The sequence below is a fragment of the Epinephelus moara genome, chromosome 17, assembly GCF_006386435.1.
Source record: "Epinephelus moara isolate mb chromosome 17, YSFRI_EMoa_1.0, whole genome shotgun sequence".
Taxonomy (NCBI): domain Eukaryota; kingdom Metazoa; phylum Chordata; class Actinopteri; order Perciformes; family Serranidae; genus Epinephelus; species Epinephelus moara.
The window spans coordinates 6,335,980-6,362,298 of NC_065522.1; the positions used below are offsets into that span (position 1 = coordinate 6,335,980).

Sequence of the window (26,319 nt, forward strand, 5' to 3'; positions counted from 1 at the left end):
CAGCCAGCTTCCGTTTTTTTGTGCGACACTTCCAGTCCAGCACTCTTGACCACTGTGTAAATGGGAATCGCCTTGTTGTTTACCTTGTTGAGTTTAGCTACATATACAGTGGTGTGAAAAAGTGTTTGCCCCCTTCCTGATTTCATACTTTTTTGCATGTTTTCCACACTTNCAAATATTATCTTGGAGGACATCATTGCACTTGGTTGACTATTTTTCTATTATCTTAGATGTAAACACATTTTTGACTTGTGAATGAGTCAATGGAATTTCTTGCTATAATGAAAAAATACTGGCAATCATGCCCGCCTGGCACAAACCACATGTTTTGGACAACTGTGAAGTGACAGAATGTCCCACCATCATGGTTCCTATATTGCCAGATTCCAGAGAGTCTCCCCTCTTCACATATGGCAGAATATGTCAACTTCCAACTTGCTATGGTGAGATACATGTAAAAATGTAAGAATTTAGTCACACAGATTTGTTTTTTCATTGATATAAAAAAGAATATAAAATACAGGCACATAGAAGGACATGGCATGATGGCAAATCTGGTTAGCCCAGATTATCCTGAAAAAAAAAACCAAGAAATAGCATGTGTATGTAGCCTTTAGAATGACTGTGATATGAGCTCAAAAGTAAAGGCAGTAAAAATACCCCAAAAAGGCCATGCCATCAATAATATTCTTAGCGGATATTTACCCTTTTTTCTCCATTCAGGTTCCTCCAATCTATTCAGGTACATCAGTTCAAAATTAAATGTGACTTTGGTTAAAAAAGCATTTCAAGGATGCTATAAATTTTAGTCCAAAAAGGAGTCACCAAGGGACACCCCCAAAAGATATGAAAGTGATTTGTTTCTTTGTTCCCACATGGTCGTCAACAGTCTGATTTGAGAAAGATTTTTTCTGGGCAGGAGTACAGAAGTAAAGCATGACATTTTTCCAACTCACTTCTCCCCAGGATGGAGAGCTTGCTGTTTTCCATTGTTGTCTAATTATCGCTTCCCATTTCCCTCGTGCATCAGATTACCCTCAGTGTCCCTCTTGTTTTAACTCTAGATGTGTTTTCCTTATTTAGTTGTTGAAGGCCCAGGTGCAGTTTGAAATTACCTTTTAATAAGGTTCTTTCTCATAAACTCTAATAAATGTTTGGCGTAGCTCATTTTCTGTGGTTAAGTTTTCTTTATTTTTTGTCCAATATAATCACTAATCTTTAAGTATCTGAAATAGTCTCGGTTTTTCAAACTAAATTTGTCCTCAAGCTCCTGAGAGCTCCTTGTGCTACCTTGCTTTATGAGAGTGCAGAATGCTGTGAGCCCACTGGAGAGCCAATCTTTAAATCTTTTGTCATGCTTATTAGGTATGAATTCTGGGACATGTGCAAACCAATATGAAATATCTGCTGCCTTCCTCAAGTTAAAATGTTTAAGTGTTTCATTCCACATTTGGAGTGTCTGTTTGAGAGTCTGTTGACGCACTCTTGTCACTCTTAGTCACTTCTCCAAACTGAGGGTTTACTGACAGACATTAACTGTGGGTAATATACAGACTATGGATAAGTACCTCATACCACCCCACTTCAAAAAATCTGAACCATCCCTTTGAGGATAATTCTATTTTATTAAGACTTGGGTCTTATTTTTAGAGATACAGCCATTCCTATAAATTATAATAGGGTTGTACTCACAAGGTTAAATGCTGAATACTGGAGCATCACTAAAGATAAGTGATCTTTCCATGTTTTCCTTGTCTTTTTTTCTCAATAAATTAAGAAGCAGCTAATTTGTAATAAGTCAGCATTATCCTTTGATCTGTGAAATATTTAACAGTTGAGGTGCATCTTTTTGGCAGGTTAAGCCTTTAAACAACAAGCTTGACAGAAACAAATAAAAATGTCACTTTTGAAAAATGAGACAAAATATATTCATCCGATTTTTTTGTCCATGATAAAGATGAGAAGTTTATGGGACCAACCAGAAACAAAAACTTAAATTTGCGTACAATATATTTGACTAAACAAGAGTTCACTGAAATGGAATTTTGAAGTAAAACAGACTAAAACACGATTACAATAAGAAGGAGGAAGTTGACTAAATATGAGTCAGTTGGATTTTTTTCGATTATAGGACGAAGGCCAACAAAAGACAATAAAAGACAAAATGTACAGGGGCAAACCAGCACACAGCACATGGTGTCTTTGTTCTGTACATGAAGCATGTTCTTTAGGTAACACAGCACCTCTATGCAGAAGCATAATTCAGCTTTTAGTAACAGGACACTGGCACATTGTCCTTGCCCCCTCTGCTGACTTGGATCCATTAATTCTTCTCATGTCCCAACCATCAGAGCAGGAGGATCCAGTCTAACTGCAAAGTGACCTTTTCTATAATACGACTCATCTAATATGGAAAATGTTGAGTCAGCATTTTAAATGACCTTTTTGTCAGTGGTTGGTGGGACAAAAATATTTGCCTTTTCCCATGCCAGAATAAAGAATGCATATCTGATCTATCAATATTTTTATATAAACAACAGATCTAATGACTGTGTAAAGTGAAAGGAGTCACTTATGGTTGAATCCTCCAAGAATCATCCCAATCTCTGCAGGCTCGCTCGCCTCCTCAGAGCTTTTAACCTCTTTTAGCCAGGGTCCCGCAGATCCTTAAAAATCTTAAAAGTTAGTGAATTGATTAATCTATAAAAAATTAGGGCCCAAGCCTCAAGCCTAGGGTGAGGACCCTATTGAAATGCAAAGAATTCTTCTTTTTACCTGAAATAAATTGCTTATTTCAGGAGCTCAACTTGCTCAAAAACTCATGATTCTTTCCACACATATCAGAACCGGTATAAAATTTGATATTTTATGAGTGTGATACATGTGTGGGATAAAATGGCTCAGTAGCGCCCCCTACAAATTTTCTACAAAGCACCCCCCGAAACTGGTTTCACCTACATGTATGAAACTTGGTAGACACGTGTAACCCCCCAAGACATACAAAAAAGTCTTTTGGAGCCATACCCTAAACTCAACAGAATTTTTTGGCCATTTCCCGGGGTCTTACTTTAACACACTCCTCCTACAAATTTGATCTGATTGACTTCAGATTTTGTCTGTACCATCTATAGACCTTTGACAACAAGTTTTTCAAAGCTTGAGATTTCGTCGGACCATGTGACTGTGGTGATGCATCAGATTTTCATGTTTGCGCCATGAAACAGGAAGTGGTTAGTAATTCCAACATACATGGTCCAGTCCCCTCATTCCTGTGAATGCGATATCTGAAGAACACCTTAAATTTGACACAAAAGTCCATTTGAACTTAAAAATGAACTGATTAGAATTTGATAGTCAAAGGTCAAAGGTTACAGTTATTATGACCTCTCAGAAACATGTTTTGCTATAACTGAAGTCTTCATATGTTAATTATGACCAAAATCCACACAAATGTTTAATAGGATTAGATGATGAAGTGATGGCATTTTATATTTAAAAGGATAAAGGTCAACTTAACTGTGACATCATAATTTCACAATGAAATACAAAGATTTAGCATCAAAATTAATTATAGAACTCAAAAACAATAGTTTGACAGAAAAAAAAATCAACTCAAGGTAAGCATACTACTGAAGCTCCGGGAGATTTTATGCACATCCCATGGTCTTCCTCATTAGACCTTCCTCAGTACCATAAGTTGCGCTGATAAGATGGACAACTGAATTTTTAATCAAGGGCTGATTAGGTTATCTTTTCCATAGTTTTGAAAGGCTCTCCTGGCTGTCAGTGACAGCAAGTCATTCTCCTCATGCTGATAAAAAGCTTAAAGGAACAGTTTAATATTTTGGGCTTTCCTTCTGAGAGTGAGATGTGTCCACATTAGATTGAGCCAGGCTAGCAGTTTACCTCTGTCTTCTTCCTTATGCCAAGTTAGGTCAACGACTTCATGACTGCAGCTCTGGACTAAACACACAAATCAGATGACCCTGATCTTTTCATCTCAATCTCAGAAAGAAAGCGTATTTAAAAAAAAAATCATCAACAGTAAAAGTTTCCTCTTTCATGTGTTTCGAGTATTTCTTGACTTTCTCTTGGTGTCCTGTTTCTGACTTGAACTGTGAACAGGAACGTCCAGGGGCTGATAAAGGTCATTGGACGGCTGCTACAGATGCAGGCAGACCAGAGAGACAGAGAGACACACTTCACCTGTCCCTACTCCATCAGGTCAGTCTTTGTCACACACACAGTAACTTAAAAAATGAGTGTATCATTGTTTGTGCCTGCTGTGCTGTACAATTGATTATATTAGACCTGTAGTTGTGATGACTTTATCAGGGTTATTTTCTCCAGCTTGAGACAGGAGATGGGTGGGAGGATGCTCCTGATAGGTGGACTCCACCTCCTGCTGGGCACACCTTACATCGGTCCAGTTTAAAGTAGAGCATAGGATTTGTAGGACCAAGGGGAAGTTCTACGGTGACCCGATCCCAATAAACCACATGTGGGACAAAGAGTATGTTAGTGTGGGACAGTGTGGGACATGTTACCAATGCTGAGAGACAAAAAAATTACCTGAAACTGTCATGTTCAACTGACTTCACTTGGTTTTAAGTAGTTTTTCAGCCTTTGTTGCAGCTGCATTTATTTTTCTTTGTGGTACTCTCCATTATATTTCACCTTAATCTGCCTTGCATGTGACTTTGCGTTGACTTGCAGTTTTCCCCGTTGGGTGAAGCGTAGCAAATACAGTGACAGGTTCACCTGCATTTGACCCGCAAATGTGCAGTTTGATTGACGTCAAACAGCCCCATGATGACAGCCTTCCCTGCTTCTTCACAGCCACTGGATAAAAGCCAGATTTTAGAAAAGCATCTGTCCTGCGGTGGTTTGACTTTTGAAAACTAGAGCCAAGCAAAATGTGGGACATCATCTCAATAAGTGGAACATGGGACAAGGGATGAAATTGCTGCGCAGTCCCACATAAAGCACAACATCTGGTCCCCCTGGTGCTTTCACACCTGTAGTTGGGACTCAGGATGAAATTGAATTCTAGAGACTGACAGCAAGTCTTGCAGCACAATACTGCTTCCTATGTCTACCAGCCGTGACGTGCTGACGGCTGGTATTGTTTTCATCTTGTGAGCCTGTGTGTATAACATCGTGGTGTGATGTGGTCCAGGTGACACCGGTTGTATGGGGGGAACTACCACAGAAGACATTTTAAGTATTTTGCCAGGTGTTTATGTGTCTGTCTGTGGACAGATTTTGCCACAATGATAGCATCACAGCCATGAAATATGCTGTTACAAAACTTTACAGGTGTAAAAGGCAGGTTTTAAAGGCTGAGATTGAAAATGGGTGTGGTCCGAGCAAGAAGGCCAGAAGTAGGGGGATAGGAAGTAGGGATGGGGCTGTCCTGACTTTACGCCCCTGGTCCACATTCGTTTTTAAGTGATGAGCCGCAGAGTGATCCCATCGCAAGGTAGTCTCTAGTCATATCTGTGTTCTTTGGTCAAATTAAGAGAAAAATGATTCTGAGTATCATTAATTGAAAATGCAACTGAACTATTTTTTTTGCTGCTTCACAATTAAAGCTTTTACATAACAAAGTAACCAGGGGGAGTTTATTGTGAAGAATCTAGAGGAAATGAAATGTGTTTATTACCAAGTAAGCAGAACTTTGTTAACGGCTTTTCATTAATAAAAACAAGTCTACCAACACCGCAGGGAGGAAGAGTAAAAGAAGGAACAGCCACTGTGAGATGTTGGATGAAGAGCTGCAGGCAGAAGGCTCTTACCGCACCTCTGCAAACAGCTCACCTCCAACAGGTAAAGGTCTTTTACCTGCCGTACTGTGTGATGGAGAAACACTCGCAGCAAAATAATGGGGGGGCTGTAGTGGATCAGCCTTCAGCTTTTAAACGTCATCACTCAAGACAAGTTGTCATCAGTTTAAGACACACCCTCAAGCAGGTAGATCTGTTGTAATAGAGACGCAAATCCCTACTATGCTGGTCTTACGTGCCGAGTCAAACAAAGTTAGGCTAATCCGGCATGTCTGTATAAAAAAATGGTAATAAACTGTAAAAATAATGGATGTAGAGACTGTGACGTCACCCACTGGTTTGTGGACTCGAGTTCAGCATCACATCCGTCGTCATTTTGATGTTTTTTTGGAGACAGTAGTGACCATATTTGGATGAGAGGCTGGAGCTGTGGAGGAGCGAGGGGGTGGATCTGACTGAGAAGCTGAGGTCATTATCTGCAGACAGCCTGTCACTCAAAGTGGCACACCCTTAGATTATGTGTAACTTTAAGCCTTGATAAAAAAGTAAATGGGTGAGTTACACAATAATTAATTCCCTGTACAGCTGTCATGAAGGGGGAAATTAGCTTTAGAGACCAAACTGTTTATTTCTGCTGTAAAGTTAAGCATTTTAACGTGGGGTTCTATGGGGATTAACTCACTTTTGGAGCTAGCCTCAAGAGGCCATTTGAGGAACTGCAGTTTTTGGCACGTACGTGTTGGCTTCATTTTTTGGCCCCGGAGGTTGCTGCTTGAACTAGACTGACCTTTTACTTACTGTCTACCAGAGGTCCATAAATGGCTTCCACTCCAGCTGAAATCAACCAAAGCTATGAATGTGCCTTAGTAGTTTTCAGCACACAGGTTTCATCTGTTTACGTACAGATCAAACAAATACATCTTGCTTATTTAGAGGTGTTGGTAGCTGTATGTTTGAACTTTGGACAGAACCAGGCTAGCTGGTGACATTTTGACTTGTAACAGTAGGAAATGATAGATGGCTGAGTTCCATTTAGCTGCTTCAGTTTCAGGGTCCTGGTATAGTGCATGCTGGCTCACTGTCAGGGCGTAATGGAACACTTGAATAAAACTGAGCCTTCGTTAATGTTATTAGCAACACCTTCAAAATGTCTGCTGTGGAACTGGACTACGAGGGATTAGTATCCACATTTTGGATACACTCACTCTCAGTTTGGTTTTGTTAATGTCGTTAAACTGTTGTTTACAACCTGTCTAATTGTCTGACTGCTTGCATTTTTTGACCCGTCAAACTTCTTTTTAGCAATTTCTCCATTTGAGGAAATCTCACCAGTTAGTTTGACCGGTATTTTAACCAATGGAAATGAAGGTCAGACTTAATTGGCAGCTTTTGTTACGAGACAGTTACCATCCAGAGTAGGGCTAGTTCTCTGTGGTACAGGTCAGTCTAACTGGTTGAATATCAGCAGCCAGATATAGAGTAGCGCTGTGCTCCTGCTGGAGCCTTGCCTCCTCCCCCTCCTCCTCTTCCTCCCCCCTTACATCTGCACCTCTGCCAAGAACCCGGGGCCTCCTTAATCAGTTACAGCGGGTGATAAAAAGACTGTGCTGCTTTGTCTTTTTTTCTTTTCCTTCATGTTTCCTTTCCTCCCTCCTGCTTGCCGTGTTTCTCTCTCTACCTCCACACCTCCTCCTTTTTTGTCCCTGCTCCCTCTTAACCCCTCTTTCTCCACATCTCTATCCCTTCTTTCTTTCTCTCCGACAGTCTTCTCCTCCTTCCCATTGTCCTTTTCTTTCTCATTCTGTCTTCATCGCTGTCTCTACTGTCTGCGTCTGTCTGGCAGCCTGTACCTCCCTGGTGGGAAGATGAATGTGTTGAGGGCAGCAGGGTGGCGCCGTTGGCCTGGCAGTCTGGCCCTCCATTGGTCGTCGGGCCTGGCACTGCTGGGTAACTGTAAATGCTGCAGGATTAATGGAGGATGCACACTGGTGCCCATTGTTGACCGTCTGCTCGCCGCTGCCCTGTGCAATCTGCCACTGAGACTCTGAGCCACTTCAGCCCCCAGCAGGATCAGGGAAGGTTCAGGGCTCTGTCCGCCACACCACCTCTTTTCTCATGTGATCTTAGTCTGGCTGTAGTGCTGTGGTTGGTCCTGACTGTCCCCTGCAGGCTTTCCCACATACTCAATGTATCTGGCCTGCCTGCTCAGGTACAGGGAAATAATAATCAGCACATTCGTATTGTAATTATGTGTCTGTGTTACAATTACATTGCGGACTGATATTATAGGTATAAATATAAATATAGGTATTTAACCTATAGCCATTTTGAGATCCTCCTCTAAATGTCTTAGCACCTGTTTGTTTACAATAAATCTGGGTAGTTAGCATGAGTAACAACAGAAAGAGAAAAGGCCACAAACAGAAACTTGCCATCAGAGAATACTAGATAGAGACATCACAATTACTTGACTGACGTTGGATTTTTGAGGTCAGTAACAATATCAATATTTAATCAGCAGTCAGTGCTCTCTGGTCGGCAAACTATGTAACTGTAGCCATGTTTCCATCAGCCTGTTTAGATGCACATCTAGAAGTATCACATCGTAAAATTATGATGGAAACGCCAAAATTCGAATTAAACTCCCCTGATTCGCACAAACTAAAATGATGGAAACGCCAAAATTCGAATTAAACTCCCCTGATTCGCACAAACTAAAATACGCTCGCTTTAGCTGGGTTTTGTTTGATTTTAAAAAATGTTGATTCGCAAAACGGGGGATGGAAACAGTTACGTTCGAATTAAGTCTGACGTAGCGCACCTCTCTCCATGGTGATATCCACACTCTAGGTCGGGAAGGCGGTAATGCATTTACAAAACGTAGAAGAAGAAGAATGCGAGACTTGTTTTGTTTCCGGTTCTGCAGAAAACTCGCGCAAGTTTGTAGTTTTCACCAAAGTCCGTACATTTAATGGAAACAAACAGGATTCGTATTTCTTTTAATGCGCATTTCCCAATGATTCGAATCACTTTTGGATGGAAACATAGCTAGTGACACTGTTTTGAATTGATAATTCTTTACTTACTGTTATCATGTGGGCTTGAGACATCACACATACAAAGTAGATGCAAAAAAAGCTAATGGAAATAAGTTTATAGGTAGTTTAATGCAGGGTTGGTGTGGTCTGAAAATTTTCAATCTGGTTTGATATTAGGCCAAACACTGTATCAGACCGGTATACAGAATTTGACCATGTTTCCAACTTGACTTGGCAGCTGCTACCAAGTGTAACATAATGACACCATGTCCCAACAGTAAATGAACATCTGACTATTATGTAGCATCGCGTTGCATTGAGTTGCATCGCATAACATCAGAGCTCTCTGGCCACACTGAATCCATTAAACATGCACTTCTGTACATCATGTAAACAAACCACGTACCTATTAGCTTTGTGCTTGAGATCATACTATGAATGTAACCACTTAAAAGAAGTGTAGTACTTGCTATCTACCTATTTTAAACAGAAAACAGTAAAACAGTTTTATATTGTGATATTTACTGGCAATGACATACAATATAGCAACAGCAAGTAACTCAGTCTCAAGTCAGCTGCCACAGTATTTTTGGTTTTTGTTGTGAAATAAGGATGCATCTTAAAGTTAATTCCTGAAGGCAAATCCGTGAATCAGCCGTTCTTCCTCCATTGCCAAGCTGTCAAAGTGAGTGACAGGAATAAATAGGAATAAGGCGTCTAATAAAAGTTCAGCTCCAAGTGGCGCACCGCCTTACTCTGGGCCAGTTAGGACACCATTTTTGATGGCATCAAATCCAAATGTTGCCATATTGGTGCAGTATTAGTTTTCTTGAGAGACTAACTCTGCCATGTCTCCACTTGTTACTAAAAAAAACTTTCTAGTTCACAAATATGATGTGCACAGCTCTAGTGGCTCCATTTGTCCGTATATAAACATATAAACACAATATTATGTTTATCATGTTGTCATAGTGCTTAATTACTAATGCAATACAAGTTGGATTTAGCACTATGATGACATCAGCACAGGTTGTCGATGTTGACAATAACAATTTATATGTCCCAGTTGCACAAAGTCAATTGCAAAGAACACTATGATGCTGTTGTCTCATCATGAGCATGAGTTTTTAATCCTCCACTGTTCGCATTAGCTTAATCTTAAAGGTTTCCAGGCATGAGCTCAGGAGACTTTTAGTCTTTCACACTTCTTAAATTCTTGGGCTGTTGGTGAAAAAAGTCAAACAGTTCAACTGAGTTACATGTAAGGCTTGGCCATGTAATGTTGGCATCGCAGTGAAACAATTGTGGCCAATTATTAAATGAAATTATACTTAATGAAATGTCAACATGGTTTTCCTGTTTAAAAAAATAAATGAAGATATTTTCCTTCAGGAACCAAAGCTTCTTGGCCTTAGTTTTGCTTAATATTACATGCAATAGAGTGCTGCGGGGATGAAGTTTTTTTGCAGGGAGGCCGACCTGGATGTTAACAATGCCCTGGTTCCCCTGAATAAAAGCCAAGGGGAATTTCCATTGGATTTTGGATTATTGCAGAAAATAAGCTCTGTGAAAAACAAAACTTTATAGGCATCTTACCAAATACCCATTCAAAAACACCTACTGACTTTGAGACAAGGGAACTGGAAGTGCAAAAATGCTAACTCATGTTTCACATTTTAGGACTTATTTTGTGCACTACTATATAGAGGGCTTAAGTTTCTAATGTTCTGTGCTTGTTTGGACTTTTGTCTGATGAGTGTAATTTGTAAGGAAGTTGTCATACATAACCTGTTAAAGATTGCCTCAAGATTAAAGACCGCTGCCAGAGATTTGTGGTAGGTCAGGTTTTAGTGATGTTTGGCTCCTGTGGTGTGCTCAGATAGTAAATCAGTCCGTGTCCCAAACCCAAACTTCACCTCAGAGTTTTGTGTAACTTGCAAAGATACCCAGGAAGTAGACTGTTACAGCAGACAGATCTTACCTGGCCCATTTGTCTGCCAGCACTCTGGGAACTTGGAGTTGAACTCAAAGGAGGAAGGTCTCTGCCTTGACTTCCTGCTTCTGCCTTTGTGTGGCAGCTGAAAAGTAGCGAGCAGTGTGAGAGGCTGATGGATGGGGGCTGTATTGAAGTTGAGGGTTTGGACAGCCACAGGGAACCTGAGGAGGGGGGACAGAGATGGTCAGACAGATTACACTGTGTGAAGAGTGGGAAGTAGAAGGAGGAGGAGGAGGGGATTCAGCTGCTGAGTAGTCCATGCTGCAGGCTGTTACACGCTCAGACATTGAACTTCCTTCCTACACTTAGATATGTGATGATTGATGGAAGGCATTGGTTAAGTGGACCTGATGGTGGTGTTCACCCCCCACACACACTGTTGTGTTGACCTCTGGTCAGTCTGTGGCTGTAGTCTTAACAATACACAGACACTTCACCTTGGATTTGACCTCAGTGTTTTGTCTGGACTTAATGGATTTGCAAATCCAGGAGAAAAGGAGGCTGTCTGTTGTTTACACTGTCAGGACATGACAGGTAGAGGATGGCAAAACTTGAAGAACTATTGGTATTGAAATAACAATAATCACAATTTCACTGCAGATATTCAGAAACATCCTGAAGAAATGATGTGAATATTAGAGATGCCCCAATTAGACGTCCTCATGGGTCTACGTGGACCCTAGGACCCAAGAACTGACCCTAGACCTGTACAGGTTATGGTCCATGTTTTATTATGGTCAATCAGGTGCAAGTCAGAACCTTTTCTATTATTGCGGTTCTTGTGTCTATTGATTATTATGTGTGATAACCGTAGATTGTCTAAAAGAATGGACATGCTACCATCCCCTGCTGGTTTGTGGACTCCCTATTTGAGGCCTCAAGTTTGGCTTTTCAGCTGTCACCATCTTGGTTTTTTGAACCCAGAAGTGACCATATTTGGACGAGAGGGTGGAGCTGTTGAGGAGCGAGGGGTGGATGTGACTCATAGCCTGCAGTAAAGCTTTGCAGACAGCCTGTCACTCAAGCAGCCAAGTTCTTTAGACTCACCAAACCAACTTCAGAGAACTAGCTGTGTTGAATGCCCCTAGCTGCATTGGCTGAAGTCGCTGTGTCTCGGCCAAAATGTATCACATGAACTCACTGCAAAGACTACAGCTGATGTCCAACCAGCACGTACGTTCTGCGCCTGTGCGAGAGGAATTAACTCTCCACAGCAGCAGACAGTCTGTACTTGTCATTCAAAAAGGGAAACCGGAAGACCGTCTTGATGCTACTTAGCCAGTTAGCACATCAACAGCACAATCTAGTGGTGAAAGATCACAGCGTTTTTACTGTGCACCAGTGAACGATAACACAAACCATCATGAAACATTTTTGCAACAGAGCTCAATGGCTAAAGAAAAATAATCTTGCCTCATGTTACAAATTTGTTTTGGTCTCACTTCCTCTTGACTTAAGCTGTTTGTTTGCTTTCCTCACTTCTCTTCTTGTGTGCTGAGCTGAAGTACCAACATGTTGAAACGGCTAAAAAGAAAAAGCCCATAAGGGGCCAACGGTGCGTAGCACACTGCACTGACTGGGTGTAAGGGTCTTTAATTATGCGTTACTTCAAGCCTTAATAAAATGTAAACGTTTTAACTTAGTTCTTGGAGCCAGCCTCAAGTGGCCATTTTAGGAACTACAGTTTTTGGCACTTCAACATTGGCTGCATTTTTCATCCTCTGGGGTTTTTGCTTGGTGAGACCCAAGTGGATCAGAGAGTAAGTTAGTTAGTATGTAACTTGCATGACGATTAAGGCTGACTCCAGATCAGATTACAAGAGCTAAAGTGAGGTGAGCAGTATCGCCAGTGAGTTGAAGGCAGTGGAAAGTTCAATAGTGAGCCCAACAATATTCACAATTTAGGTTAATCTTGTGAAAAACTGTTTTGATTCTTTTGATCGGCGGACCCTTATGGACTTAAGGAATAGAAATAATCGAGGAACAGACGCATACTCAGACTTTATGGCTTCAAAGGAGTCACCACTTTTTTCCCATCTCTCATGTTTACCACACAGCCAGTAAATCTGAATGAATTATATTTGGTGCTCATGGTTTCAGTAAAATGAATTCAGCTTTTGAATCGTGGTAAATCTAATCGAACTAACGATATGTAGTGTGTCTATATTGATGAAAGTTTCAACATTTGTATTTGTATCTGCAACCTAAGCCGCTTAGAATTTTCGTAAACTGGTTGCCGGCGGGCAGGTTTAACTCCCAACAACAAAATAAGTGACAATAGAATAAAATATAAATAAATAATATATAAAAATAGACATCTGAAACATTACAGTATTTTGAATCCAAAATGATAAAACATTTTTAGCAGTAGAATGGCACATTTAGTAGAAATCTTAATTACCAGGTTTGTTGGGGCCATAAAATAGGCCCAAGACCAGAACCTCTCTCCTCTCGGGCATACCTAATTTTGCACCCGTGAAGACCTCTAATCTTAATGCGAAGGATTATATAGGGCCGATCCAGGCATGTTTAATAGGAGTGGGGGGAAAAATTGATACAGCATAGTATTGCGATATTTTTGTGTGGCAATATTGTATCATCACACAGTGCCAAATATACATTTTTTTAATTATATAAATTATTAATATTACAAATGTTAATTAAACTTTAGACAGCCTACTTGAATTATATAACCAATTGGTTCGCAGTCCATTTTGCTGCCAAAAAATAAATAAAACTCTGAAGTGAGATGAACAGACTGAGATGAACAGACTGAAAACTTTTATTAGATAAAACGGGTGTTGACAGTTTTCCTTTGGGGACATTATTTGCAGTTGGAAACAGGTAGAAAATCCCAATATAATGCAATATATTTTATCGCAATACTTGGAATATTGCAACATTGTTGCCACACTATGATAATATAACTTTGATGAATAATAAATAACAAAATTCCAGTGTCACTAGGTGAACACTGTGCATCCTTACTGGGAGATCATGCTAGATTTTGACTCACTTGCTTTTATTTCACAGCTGCTCTTTAATTTGATTCCATAGATAATTTCATTCCGTAGAGGCACTTAAAAAGATTTTACTTTAGGTACAAAAATCACTTACATTCAGTTATCAACCATAGGACGAGCAGCCTGTGGGAGAAGTTACTGAAGTTCACACCTCTGGGACCTCTATGCCTACAGTGCTGACTTTGGTGATTCTCTGGCTTTTCTTTCCTATCTACTATTCTGGGAACATCTTCTACAGTATGTCAGCATCTACCAGATGGATTGGATCCAAGCTGTGAAATGTCTCAACAACCAATGGTTGGGTTGCCATTCATTTTGGTCCAGAGATTCATGTTCCCCACAGGATGCATTGTGATTACGTTGGTGATTCCTTAACTTTTCATCTGGCAGATCTAGCACCATCTGGGTCACATCTGTGGTCTGTGATGTGAACATGGCCTTTGCTCTGTCCCGTTGTTTTGCAGGAGCAGCCCCCACCCATACATCACTGCGCTGGAGAACCGAGTGGACTGCTGGCCAGCTCTGCTGCTGGAGATTGATGACTTCATCCAGCAGGCTGCTGACAGGTTAGCATGGCTGCCACAGAGGCCTTGAACCCTCCATCCAATCACTCCCTCCATCACTGCATGAATTTCAAAGCCATCTGTGGCAAGCACCCCATCCCAGAGAACTCATCACACCACTGTCAGCTGTTGTCATGCAGTTATGACAAACACATACAGACACACACCATGACACATACAGTTTTATTTCTTTTGAAATCTAAGGAAGTTTCAGTTTCACACGTAGCAACGACCTTTGAAGGCAGATTGATATAGGCCAACACTATGAGGTTTGGATTGAATTGGATGTTCCTATCAACACACTACATGCTGTATATATTCTTCAGAAATGAACCAGCCCACATCACCATGCTGGCCCCCTTTCTGCAATTCCTCTACTGTGAACCTCAGAGGCAACCCCAATACGCCCTCCTGCGGCACAGTCTCCTCAGGGTGCTGCTGCCCATACGACCAGGAGCTGGATCAATCCTCCAGAACAAGGACCAGGCGCAGGACTCCCCAGTGTGTGACAGCCTGCTACACTGCCTCTGTCAGCTGGTGCCACACATGCAGGTGACATGCTTTTTTCATAGTGCATTTAGGCAATAATCCATGAGAGGCCTCAAATTATTTTTTCTCTCTTGAGTTCATTTTATATTAAAGACTATTGAGCAAAAGCATCTTTACATTCTGTCTTGCACTGAGAAATCTCTGCCCACAGGAGCTGATGCATTGAATTTTAAGTGTGATTATGTAACATTTAAAAGATGAAATAACAAATGAAAATTGAAATGTATAAGCAGCTAAAGGCATCATTACTCAGTTTAGTCCATTCAGTGTTATTTCTGCTGTAGCCTCGCTTGTATGACCAAGCAGAAACCTCCAGGGCTGAAAAATGAAACCAATGCAGAAGTGCCAAAAACTGCAGTTCTCCTAATGGCCACTTGAGGCTGGCTCCAAGAGCAAGTCATTCCACACAGACCCCCATGTTAAAATGCCCAACTTTACAGCAGTCTACAGCCTGGTACAAAAAAAATACAGTTTGGTCTCTATAGCTAATTTCAACATTCATAACAACTGTACCAGGGGTGGATTTTTATACACCTCACTTGTTTAAATGTTAATTAAGGCTTAAAGTTATGCATAATTAAGGGCGTGGCATGGATGACGCTCAGCAAAGGGCTGCAGGCTGGAATTGAACCGGGCCGCTGCAGCAAAGACAGAGCCTGCTCTATCCACTAAGCCACCGACGCCCCTTCACTAATATGTTTTGAGGGAAAATGTGGTCTACTACTTGGTTCGATGAGAAAATGAGCACATTAAAATGTGTTGTGGTGTGTGTGATGGCAGGTGGACAGTGTGGAGGCGGTGCTGGAGCTGTGTGGATTTGTAGATACACTGCTTCAGGGTCTGGTCCCAGCCTGTGAGGAGCGCTGGAGGACTGAGAGAGCCGGGCTGCTTCTGCAGCTGCTTTGTGCCTGCCATCGCTGCCTCAAGTTAAATGGAGACTGCCGACCTCTTCTCAGCTTATTACAGCAGCTCCTACGTGCCTGTCAACAGGTGACACAGCAACCTTTATGATTCAATTAAACTTTACATTCTTATTTTTTGGATTACTCTGGACAAGTTCATCATCAATGTCACACACTTACACACGTCATGATTTGTGCTGTATCTAACCTTTATTGTTTCTATCTGTAGGAGCTGCCATTGGACGAGCTGCTGATGGGCGTGGCCCTGCTCCTGTTAGAGGTCCCTGCTGTTCAGCAGACCAGCCTCCTCAATCTGGGTAAAACCATCTTAGATAAGTCTGTTGTTGTGCAGCTGTGGGTGAGACACCCAGTGCTTGACACAGTCCAAGGGGCCAGTGCAACTGACATGCTAGTTTCAGGCAGACACAGTTGTCATTCTCACAGCCAGCACTTTGTACTTGCAAATGCAAATCTACTTTCTCCCTTGTGTACTCATGGGCGTGTAGGTCTTAAATGAGGTGTGGTCAGGAACATTGTTGGTGTATTGCTAGTTTCAGTCAGCAGAAAGCAACTGCACCATTGGCCAACAAAAACCTTGTCTATACTCAGAATGGTGCAGTATTTTCTTGCTATTTATAGGGCGCATGATTCAGATAGTAAGATGCGCCTACATAGTTCACAGTGTGCATTCACTCTGCTTGTTACACACATCGGGACGTGTGGATGGGTTGCAGGTGGATGAAATAATACATCGTTAATGAGGAAAATATGAATGACATCCTGTAATTAAAGATCCGACAGCCCGTCCATGGGCCCTCCTGAGTTGATAAATGATGATTAAGATATCTAAACAACTGCTGTGTTTATTGTTGTTTAAGTGGTTTAGTCATGCAACCTATCGTTCGAAAGCTGTGCTCCTCACGGTGCCATTAATGCTGATCATTCCAAGATAAAACCACCACAGCAGGCTCAATAAACGCTTCTGTCAGACAAAAATAACAAACACTTATGGGTCAGTGACACTATGAAGCGCCACAGGAGATTTGAACTCCTTACAGGCACCACACAGTGTTATCAATTTACATAAATGATAAACAAATGGCTCCTATGTTGTCTTAAGGGGAAAAAAACAGTCTTTCTCATTAACTTGGGGTTTCTGGAAGTGTTGTTATACACAGTAAGCTCCTAAATAGAGATTTCCATCTTTGTTAACTTGTTTTTTACTCATACTGTATTCACACAGGACAAAACCTGAGAAAAAATAAGCAAAGTGTTTATTTTCGGTGTTGTTATCTACTTTGAATGTGGACTCTGTGAGGCTTCATGCTATGATCCCATTTTAGCTGCAGCTAATACCTCCAAGCTCTAATCATCTGCAGAATTATTTTTTTTTCAAGACAGTATGCAGGCGAAGCTCAAAAGAAAAACCTTTATTTCAGTGCGTTAAAACTTATAAAACGCAATGACTGTTGGGGAAAAAACTTTAACACTTTCACATGAGACCATGCATGTACTTGTTCTAAAAATGGAACAAGAGCAGCTTTCAGTTTACTTTGGGTATGCCTTGGATTGGTGTTTTAGGTAAATTTAGGTGAATTTTACAGGACCACAGCACTAAATACAACCCCTTTGCCCCTTGTGCCTTACTTTGTACTAGAGATGTACCAATACCAATTTTTCCTTCCCAATACTGATTCCGATCCCTGAACCTTAGGTATCTGCCGATACTGAGTACCGATCCGATACCAGCGTGTAAAATAAAAATGGATGGGATATGAATTGTTGTATGTCTCAACTCCTAAAACTCTATGTAAAACATAAAACATTAAGAAATAAATACATAATAGTAGAATAAATGCCATAAAACTTTTTTTTAATTATTATTATCCAGTGTTGACACAGATGAAGACACAGGTTAAAGTTAAACCACACAATTTGGAAAAAAAAAAGACATTTCAAAGGCTACAGTAGAATGCTTTTTAAACTCCGCTCTGTTTCTGTTTCGTTTGCCTGTAGCATGCGTATGCGTAATGACGTGAGGCATTACGTGGTATCGCATTGGACATAGGCTGTACTCGCCAATACCTGATACCGCATTTTAGGCAGTATCGGAGGCATTTCCGATACTGGTATCGATATCGGTACAACTCTACTTTGTACCCAGATTATGCTCTGTTTAACCAGCAAAAGTAGAGTTTTACACACCCTTAATGCTCTTGCACCATGCCCCTAAGACCATGTGCTATCCTGCAGGACCTGATCTGTACTGTAACTGTTATTTGTTAGGGCGGTTCTTGGAAACAACTACACAGTTTGGAGGCAGTGTTCATTGTCCATTTAATGAATTCCTCTTGATTGCTAACATAAACTAGAGAGTCTTTCACTCAGTGCACTGCATACGGTTTGAATATGAGTCTACAGACAGGCATACAAGTCGGCACATTTGCACAACACTATATGGCTATGAAATAAGTTTGTGGTTCCTTCTTGAAACCTCAAATATTTATGTTAGTACTTACATGTACCAGAACATTGTCTCTATTTTCATGATACTGTAATTAGTGCCAGAATACACATTTTTTGCCATGTAGGAAATCATTAAATCACAAGACCCACAAAATAAAATTTTAACGTGCACGGCATTGCATATAAATGTGATAAATAAAGTGTGATTTATTCATACATTATAGATTCTAGTTAAGCTACCATAATCCTTCCTTTCTACATAATTTCCCATGGTGGTATGTTTAAGTTCCCCTCTGTTGCTCTGTTGTTTATTTCATTCTTTTTTTTTCGCCTCCTTTATCCTCCTTTATAACCTCATTTGTCCAGATGGATTCTTTACCCTTCATGGGATTTTGCTCTCCTCTCTCTTTCATTGTCACAGCGCTGAGTTTAGTCCCTGAGGAGGCTGAGCTGTCGCCCTGGTTGAGTCCAGTCCTGGTTCTTCCCGTGCTGCAACTCCTGTCCTGCTCGGGCCTCACCGAGCCGCTGGCTGACCGACGGATACACAGCCTCAACCAGGACTTGGCCCAGAGCTTGCTCCGCCGCATCAGCAGAGAGACAGACAAACCCCGACAGGTAACACTGAGGCTGCTTCACTAATGTTTCCATGAGTTCTCATTTGTTTATCCTCTCTGTGTAGGCTCACTGATTGACTCTTAGACAGGTATGGAGGATCAGGTACAACATATTCCACACTGTTACAGAAATAGGACACATAGGGCAAGGTATAAGACTTACAGTGGTATGCAAAAGTTTGGGCACCTTTGGTCAAAATTTTTATACTGTGAGTAGTTCAGTAAGTAGGATGAATTGAGGATGAACTTATTTCCAAAAGGCAAGAAATTAAAGATGACACATTTCTTTAATATTTTAAGCAAGATTACTTTTCAAATTTAATGTTTCACAGTTTCAAAATAACAAAACATGAAAGGGGCCTGAAGCAAAAGTTTGGGCACCCTGCATGGTCAATACTTAATAGCGCCCACTTTGGCAAGTATCACAGCTTCTAAACACTTTTTGTATCCAGCTAAGAGTCTTTCAGTTCTTGTTTGGGGGATTTTCACTCATTCTTCCTGCAAAAGGCTTCTAGATCTGTGAGATTGTTGGACCATCTTGTATGCACTGCTCTGTTGAGGTCTATCCACATATTTAAAATGATGTTTAGGTCGGGGGACTGTGAGGGCCATGGCAAAACCTTCAGCTTGCTCCTGTTGAGGTAGTCCATTGTGGATTTCGAGGTGTGTTTAGGATCATTGTCCTGTTGTAGAAGCCATCTTCTCTTCATCTTCAGCTTTTTTTCAGATGATGTGATGTTTGCTTCCAGAATTTGCTGGACTTTAACTGAATTCATTCTTCACTCTTCCTGTGAAATGTTCCATGTGCCACTGGCTGCAACACAAGCCCAAAGCATGATCGATCCATCCCCATGTTTAACAGTTGGACAGGTGGTCTTTTCATGAAATTCTGTACCCATTTTTCTCCAAACATTCCTTTGCTTACTGCGCCCAAAAAGTTCTATTTTAACTTAATCAGTCCACAGGACTTGTTTCCAAAAAGCATCAGGCTTGTTAAGATGTTCCTCTGCAAACTTATAAAGCTGAATTTTGTGATTCAGACACAGGAAAGGTTTTCTTCTGATGACTCTTTGATGAAGGTCATATTTGTACAGGTGTCGTTGCACAGTAGAACAGTGCACCACCACTCCTGAGTCTGATAAATCTTCCTGCAGGTCTTTTGCAGTCAAATGGTTGTTTTGATTTGCCTTTTGCACAATCCTATGAGCAGCTATCTCGGAAAGTTTTCTTGGTCTTCCAGACCTCAACCTGACCTTCACAGTTCCTGTTATCTGTCATTTCTTACTGTAATTACATTACCAACTGAGGAAACGGCTACCTGAAAACACTTTGCTATCTTCTTATAGTATTCACCTGCTTTGTGGGCATCAGTTATTTTAGTTTTCAGTGGTAGGCAGCTGTTTAGAGGAGCCCATGGCTGCTGATTGTTGGGACAAGGTTTCAGGAGTCAGAGTATTTATAAAACTTAAAAATTTGCATCCCCTGGCCTTTCCTAGTGATGACTGTGCACAAGCTATAGCCCTAACAAGTTAATTAAGGTCTGAGACCCTGGTAGAGGTTGTCTGAGAGCTCAAATATCTTGGGGTGCCCAAACATTTGCATAGTGTTCCTCTCCGTTTTTTCACTCTAAATTTGTATAAAACAAAAATAATACAATAATCTTGCTTGAAATACTGAAAGGCATGTTCCATCTTTAACGTCATGCCTTTTTGAGATCAGTTCATCTTCTACTTACTTAACTATTCACAGTAAACGACATTTTAACCAGGGGTTCCCAAACTTTTGCACACCACAACATGAAAAACACTGACAGGTGAAGGTGATCATTGGTTGAAACCTTGGGCCCTGCCATTCATGTGGATGCCAATTGACATGCTCCACCCACCCAAATACTGCTGCAGACCAAGTATTGTAAGGAAATTGCTCAACTTCAGCAAACACTGAAATGAAGAGACTCGGAGAACCACGGAGAAAAGTTACAGCCAACGGGATTACTTTATTTGCAAAATACATTACATACACATGAATACACATGATACATTATCTGCCTCTACAGTACCCCCCTCATGGCAACGGCAATCCCAGATAGCAGTGGCCCACCAGCAGGACAAGGCACCATGCCACATCATAAAAAACACTCAGAAATGGCCTGAGGAATGTGACAAAGAGATGAAGGTGTCAATCTGGCCTCCAAAGTCCCCAGATCCCAATTTGATTGAAGATTCATGGGACATGCTGGTACCCAGGAGGTATCCGCCATCCGCTGTGGGGCCTCCTTGGATCGGACTTAACTCTGACCTGTCACGGCATGGACACAGGACCTCTGGGGGAGCCCTATGGTCTCTGGCACTGGGGCATTGGCGGTAAATCCTTTGAGTACTGTGGGTTGTGAGGTGGGGTACCAGCACGTCCCATATACAGTGTACAAATATGTGTGTGTGTGTGTGTGTGTGTGTGTGTGTGTGTGTCCAAAAAAGAAAAAGGATTTAGAAGTAGAAAAAAAATCCTATTTTTTCCTGAAACCATGTCAGTTATTTGAGAAATGAGTGACAAGTTGAATAATACTTTTATTGAAATAACTTCATCTAGAACATGTTTCTCATGAGTCACGTTGTACGAATGAAAAATGTCACTTTTTCAAACAAGACACAAGGCTCCCCTGCAGTGATGACAGGAACAAGAAAAGCTTTGTGATATTTTAGTTATGTTTTTTCTTCTTTGTCACATCTCCATCCATCTTTTACTTTACATGTGATTTTCTCTTTTTGAGTAAATCTTACAAATGTGAATCATAATAGCTTTGCTGGCATTAGATAACTTGTGTGGTTATGAAATCCACACAAATCACATTCATTCAGCTTTAGATTATTGCACCCTGCAGTCCCCATACAGCCCTCAGTAGGGGGTCACACTTTACTGATGCTTGGTATCAAAGTCCAAATAGAATTCAATTTTACAGCAAACAGGTCAGTATCTAAAAGGAAAACATTATTATTTCTATATTTTTTTTACTTACTGTAAAAACTACTTTATTACTGAATAGTTTTTGTTTTTTGAAACAACCAACTAGTTTCTCTTGTCTCTTTTTTGTTTTTTAAACTGTATTTGCATATTGCCGTCACCAGTCTATCAGTGACTGATTAGCAGCCCGACAGTAGCCTGTGACACAAAAAGAACCCTGAACTTTGAACAACAACCTTTTTAGCTTATGTCTCCTTCGTGATATGGTTTAAACATGGGGGCAGATACATTTTCAGACATTAATACAGACATTAATACACTCTTAAAAATAAGGAGAGCCTGACTGATTTTTGGGGCTGATGTCGATACTGATATCGAGTCCTGCATGGGTCAATTTTTGAAAACCCATACCCACCTGTAAAGCTCAGTATCAGAACCGACCCATTACCCGTCATTATGTCTAAGTCAAAGCCGCACCAGCCTGCGCCCTTTTATAAATGTCCCGACCCTAACCCCTAACCCGCACCTGTGATTAAACACACACAGGCTACAGTCACTCGCATGAAGCTGGAGTCCTCCACATCGGTGACGAATGTGATGACGGGGTCAAAGGTTCGACTTGTGTCATTGACTATCGAAATAAAAGATATTGTAGCTCGATAATAGTGATTTAGAGATCAAAATATTACACTTCTACTGCACATCGTTTTCATTTGTTTTATTCTGAAAAATATGAAAATATGTTTTTGTTCTTACCTGCTGCCCACCCGTGTATAGTTCATTTTACTGGTGCCCATACCTGTGAATTTAAAGATATACATATTTTTACTTGTTACACAGCTTTTTGCGGGTTATCTTCATCTTTTTCTGCATTACCTCCTGTTAAAAAAAAAAAAAAGTTTTCATATGTGTACAGTACATATTGGACAAAGTATACGCAGTTACCGATATATCTTTGAAAGACTCATATCGGCAGAGCAATATATCGGTCAGGCTCTAGAAATAAGGGTTTCAGAGAGGTTCTACCTGAAGGGCCGAGGTTTTTCCGAGACACATTTGCTTCGAAAGAACACTTTTTTTTTTAAGGAACTGTTCTTAAGGGGTTCTTTGTAAGACAAAGGGTTCCATTAAGAACCCTTTTTGGAGGAGTGTTGAAAGCATGGGTGTTAAAAGATCCACCCTCAAATATTCAAATGTTTACCCATGTTTTAAATCAGTTGTCAGTTCATATTACTTCTTTATCTTTATCGTCATGTCACGGCAACAATACCACAGTCTGCCAAACTTTTTTTTTTTTTTTTTTACGGTTACCTGGTACTTGGCATTTTGTATTCGTTTCTAATTGGGAGCCAAGTTCAGGTTCCCAGCTCAACTGCACTATTGAAATAACAAAGACTCTAGACATGATTGTGAACCATGATTGTTGTGGGGTGTGCTGGACCACATCAGCTCCAGCCCTTCAGGAGACTCATGGACCCCAAGGCTGCTGGACGTGGTTCCCTTGGCTCCAGGCCAACCATTTAAACTAAAACCTTTATGAATAGGAGAGAGAGATGAGTAATGTACTCAATAACTATTTTAAACCCCCTCTGCTGGGTTCTCTAAAACCTTTGGAATATGGATGGGTTCTTTTTCTGTCCAAGAGTGTAGTTTTGCACTTAGTTGTTCACACGAAAAATGACAGATATAGTTGTGTAAGAAAAGAAAAAGAGAGCTAGAGACAGACAGCTGACCAATCATCCAGTTACCATTCAATTTAAAGATTACTGTAGTTGAGATTTTTGTCCGTAACAAAGGATGTTTGTGATTTCAGTTGGACGTAAACACCTCATGTTCAGGATTGTGAATGTGTATAGCACATGTTGAGTTTGTCTTACAGCTCACTTATTGTGGAATGAACACCAGTGCTTGTGGTAATTTAGGTTTTTGTTCAAACTAAAAGATTTTGGCAGTATCAGTGTAAACTCTCACTCACCAACATCGGTTAGAATCACATATGCTTTTGATTTACAGTCCAACATACAGTAAATTATTGTGGAACAATCGGCCATGCTATGTTTTTAAAGGCTGAAGCTCTCAACTTATGGCTTACACAATGTACAATTTCTGCTTTGACATTTCTTCTTTTTCACATGTTCATCCATTTAATGTGTTGAATCACAGATTTTAGCATGCAATCGATTTACTGATTTCATTTCTTTATCTCTCTCTTCTGCTCAGTCTGCTCCACCGCTGGCAATTCCTCTCAGCTCCTGGTACAGCGAGCTCAGTGTGGCTCTATCCACGCTGCGTAAAGTGGCAGATGATCCAGCAGCGGCAGCCGATTGGCTGCTGTCGGTCAGCTCGGCCCTGTCGTCCAGCCAGAGCCAAATCTGCTCCCTCGCCCTCATTGTGACCTATCTCATCATTACGGGTCAGGAAGACGTCTGCCAGCTGGCTCTGAATGCGAGCCAAGCCATCGCTGCAGCCGACCCCTGCCAGGTAGATAATCCACAGGGCTTAGTTCACGATGCTCTCTGTTAAAGCACTTTCTCTTCTTTTCATAAAGGACTTGAATATTTGAATAAGGTGCTTAGCGAAAAATAAATTATTCACATTTCATCTCAAGGCTAAATGAGTAATGCTACTCCTGCCTTTTGTTCTGTTAAAACTCACCTGGCTATACAGCGTGTTTCCACTAAAGTGTGATAGAGAACACAGTGACCTTCATGCGTGAACCAGATTTGTTTCAAATTTTTTTATCGCTGCAAGTAACAGCACTCTAATACATGTGGGTGCATTTCCCTTAAAAGGAGCGCGAGGGAAGTTTGTTATTATTAGTATAATATGTAAAGTTGCATAATTTCAGTGGTCATTATTAGGTGTACAATACCAAAACACTGAAGCCAGTATTCAAATAATACTCAGCACAAACAAATATGGCTGGTCACAAATACAGCCTAAAGAAACATTCGGGAAGGGTCCTCTACTGTACTGTAGGGATTATGCATATTGAGCCACTGGAAGACTTGTGTTAATGTACATTACTCTGAATTCATCAAGACAACAGGTAAACATGGAGGAAGTGTTGTTAGCATTAACTGGAGACAGAGGTGGAGGATTTGAGTTGCACATCTGAGGACTTGAGCTTGACTAACAGTGATTTTTTTTAATTGTTTTTTTTAATTAATTTAATTTTATATACTTTATTAATCCCCGAGGGGAAATTCAATTTTTTCACTCTGTTGTCAATTACACACAGGTCCGAACACACACATGCACAAACTGGACCTATACATGCACTAAGTGGAGAGATGTCAGAGTGAGCTGCCCATGACAGGCGCTCCGAGCAGTTGGGGGGTTCGGTGCCTTGCTCAAGGGCACCTCGGCAGTGCCCAGGAGGTACCCTCCAGTTCCCAACCCAAGTCCCTATGGACTGAGTTACTGCCGCCCCCAAACAGACTCAACTTGACTTTCTCTTGGTATTCATGACTCGAGCTTTGACTTAGACTTGAGACAGGTGACTCTAAAGGACTTGACTTCTTGTATTAAATTGTATTTTTCTAGAAATTGAGAAATTATGTTTTGTTTTTGAAACATGATTGGGTAATTTTCAGTGCGATGCGCGCTAATCTGGCAACCTACTAGGATGCAACAGACCAGCAGAGCCCAACACATACGGCAACTATCATGGAGGAGGCTAGTCCAAAAAAATAATAACATCTGGAATTCTTGAATTATGTTGTTCATGTCAGCAGTCAGAAGAAAGCAGTGGTATGCAAGGACTGAAGCTCAAAAATCAGTGGCACAACCACCACAACATTAAACTTCATCGGGCAACACCCAACCCACAAAGAAAAGTACGTGAATGTGTCTTTTTAGCTGATTTAGTTGCTGGTCAAACATCAGCTAGAAAACTATCGTTTGACAAGATCATTAGAATTTCAGATGACTTGATTCATGACCTGAGCATTTGCTTGACTTACTGCAGACTCGACTCGACTTGACTTGTTTGATTCCCACCACAATAACTTGGGACTTGCTGAAGAATTAATGGTCAAGTCTTGAGTTTCTTGTGACTTGCATGTGTGACTTACTCCCACCTCCTAGAAATAAGGGCCTGTTTTAAATAAAGTTCTGGTTCTCTCTGAATTTGATGTACAGTAAATACAGAGACCTGTTAGAATCATGGGTGGCCCAGTGGTGCAGTGGTTAGTTCTGTCGCCTCATGGCAAGAGGGTCCTGGGTTTGAATCCACCATTCATGTTTACGTACCTTTTTTTAAAGCAATTGGTTTAATTTTTTATAAGCAAGATTAATACAATTTTACAGTGTAGTGGTCTGAATGGTTTGGAAAATGATCAACAGTGAGAAGGGAAAGTAAGTAAGGTAGTAAAGATGCCTTGTGAATCTGACAGAGCCTCTGGTAATGTGTTTGGGGA

The 26,319-nt window shown here is 40.9% G+C and overlaps 1 protein-coding gene across 1 annotated transcript in view; it reads left to right on the forward strand.

The window, feature by feature from the left end:
- focad (focadhesin) overlaps window positions 1-26,319 on the forward strand; it is a 71,720-nt gene that overhangs the window by 8,351 nt on the left and 37,050 nt on the right. Inside the window, exons 5-11 of the mRNA XM_050067634.1 lie at window positions 4,126-4,224; window positions 14,308-14,409; window positions 14,733-14,958; window positions 15,736-15,945; window positions 16,087-16,174; window positions 18,745-18,938; window positions 24,119-24,379. Coding sequence (XP_049923591.1) covers window positions 4,126-4,224; window positions 14,308-14,409; window positions 14,733-14,958; window positions 15,736-15,945; window positions 16,087-16,174; window positions 18,745-18,938; window positions 24,119-24,379 — 1,180 coding nt within the window. The remainder of the gene's footprint in view (window positions 1-4,125; window positions 4,225-14,307; window positions 14,410-14,732; window positions 14,959-15,735; window positions 15,946-16,086; window positions 16,175-18,744; window positions 18,939-24,118; window positions 24,380-26,319) is intronic.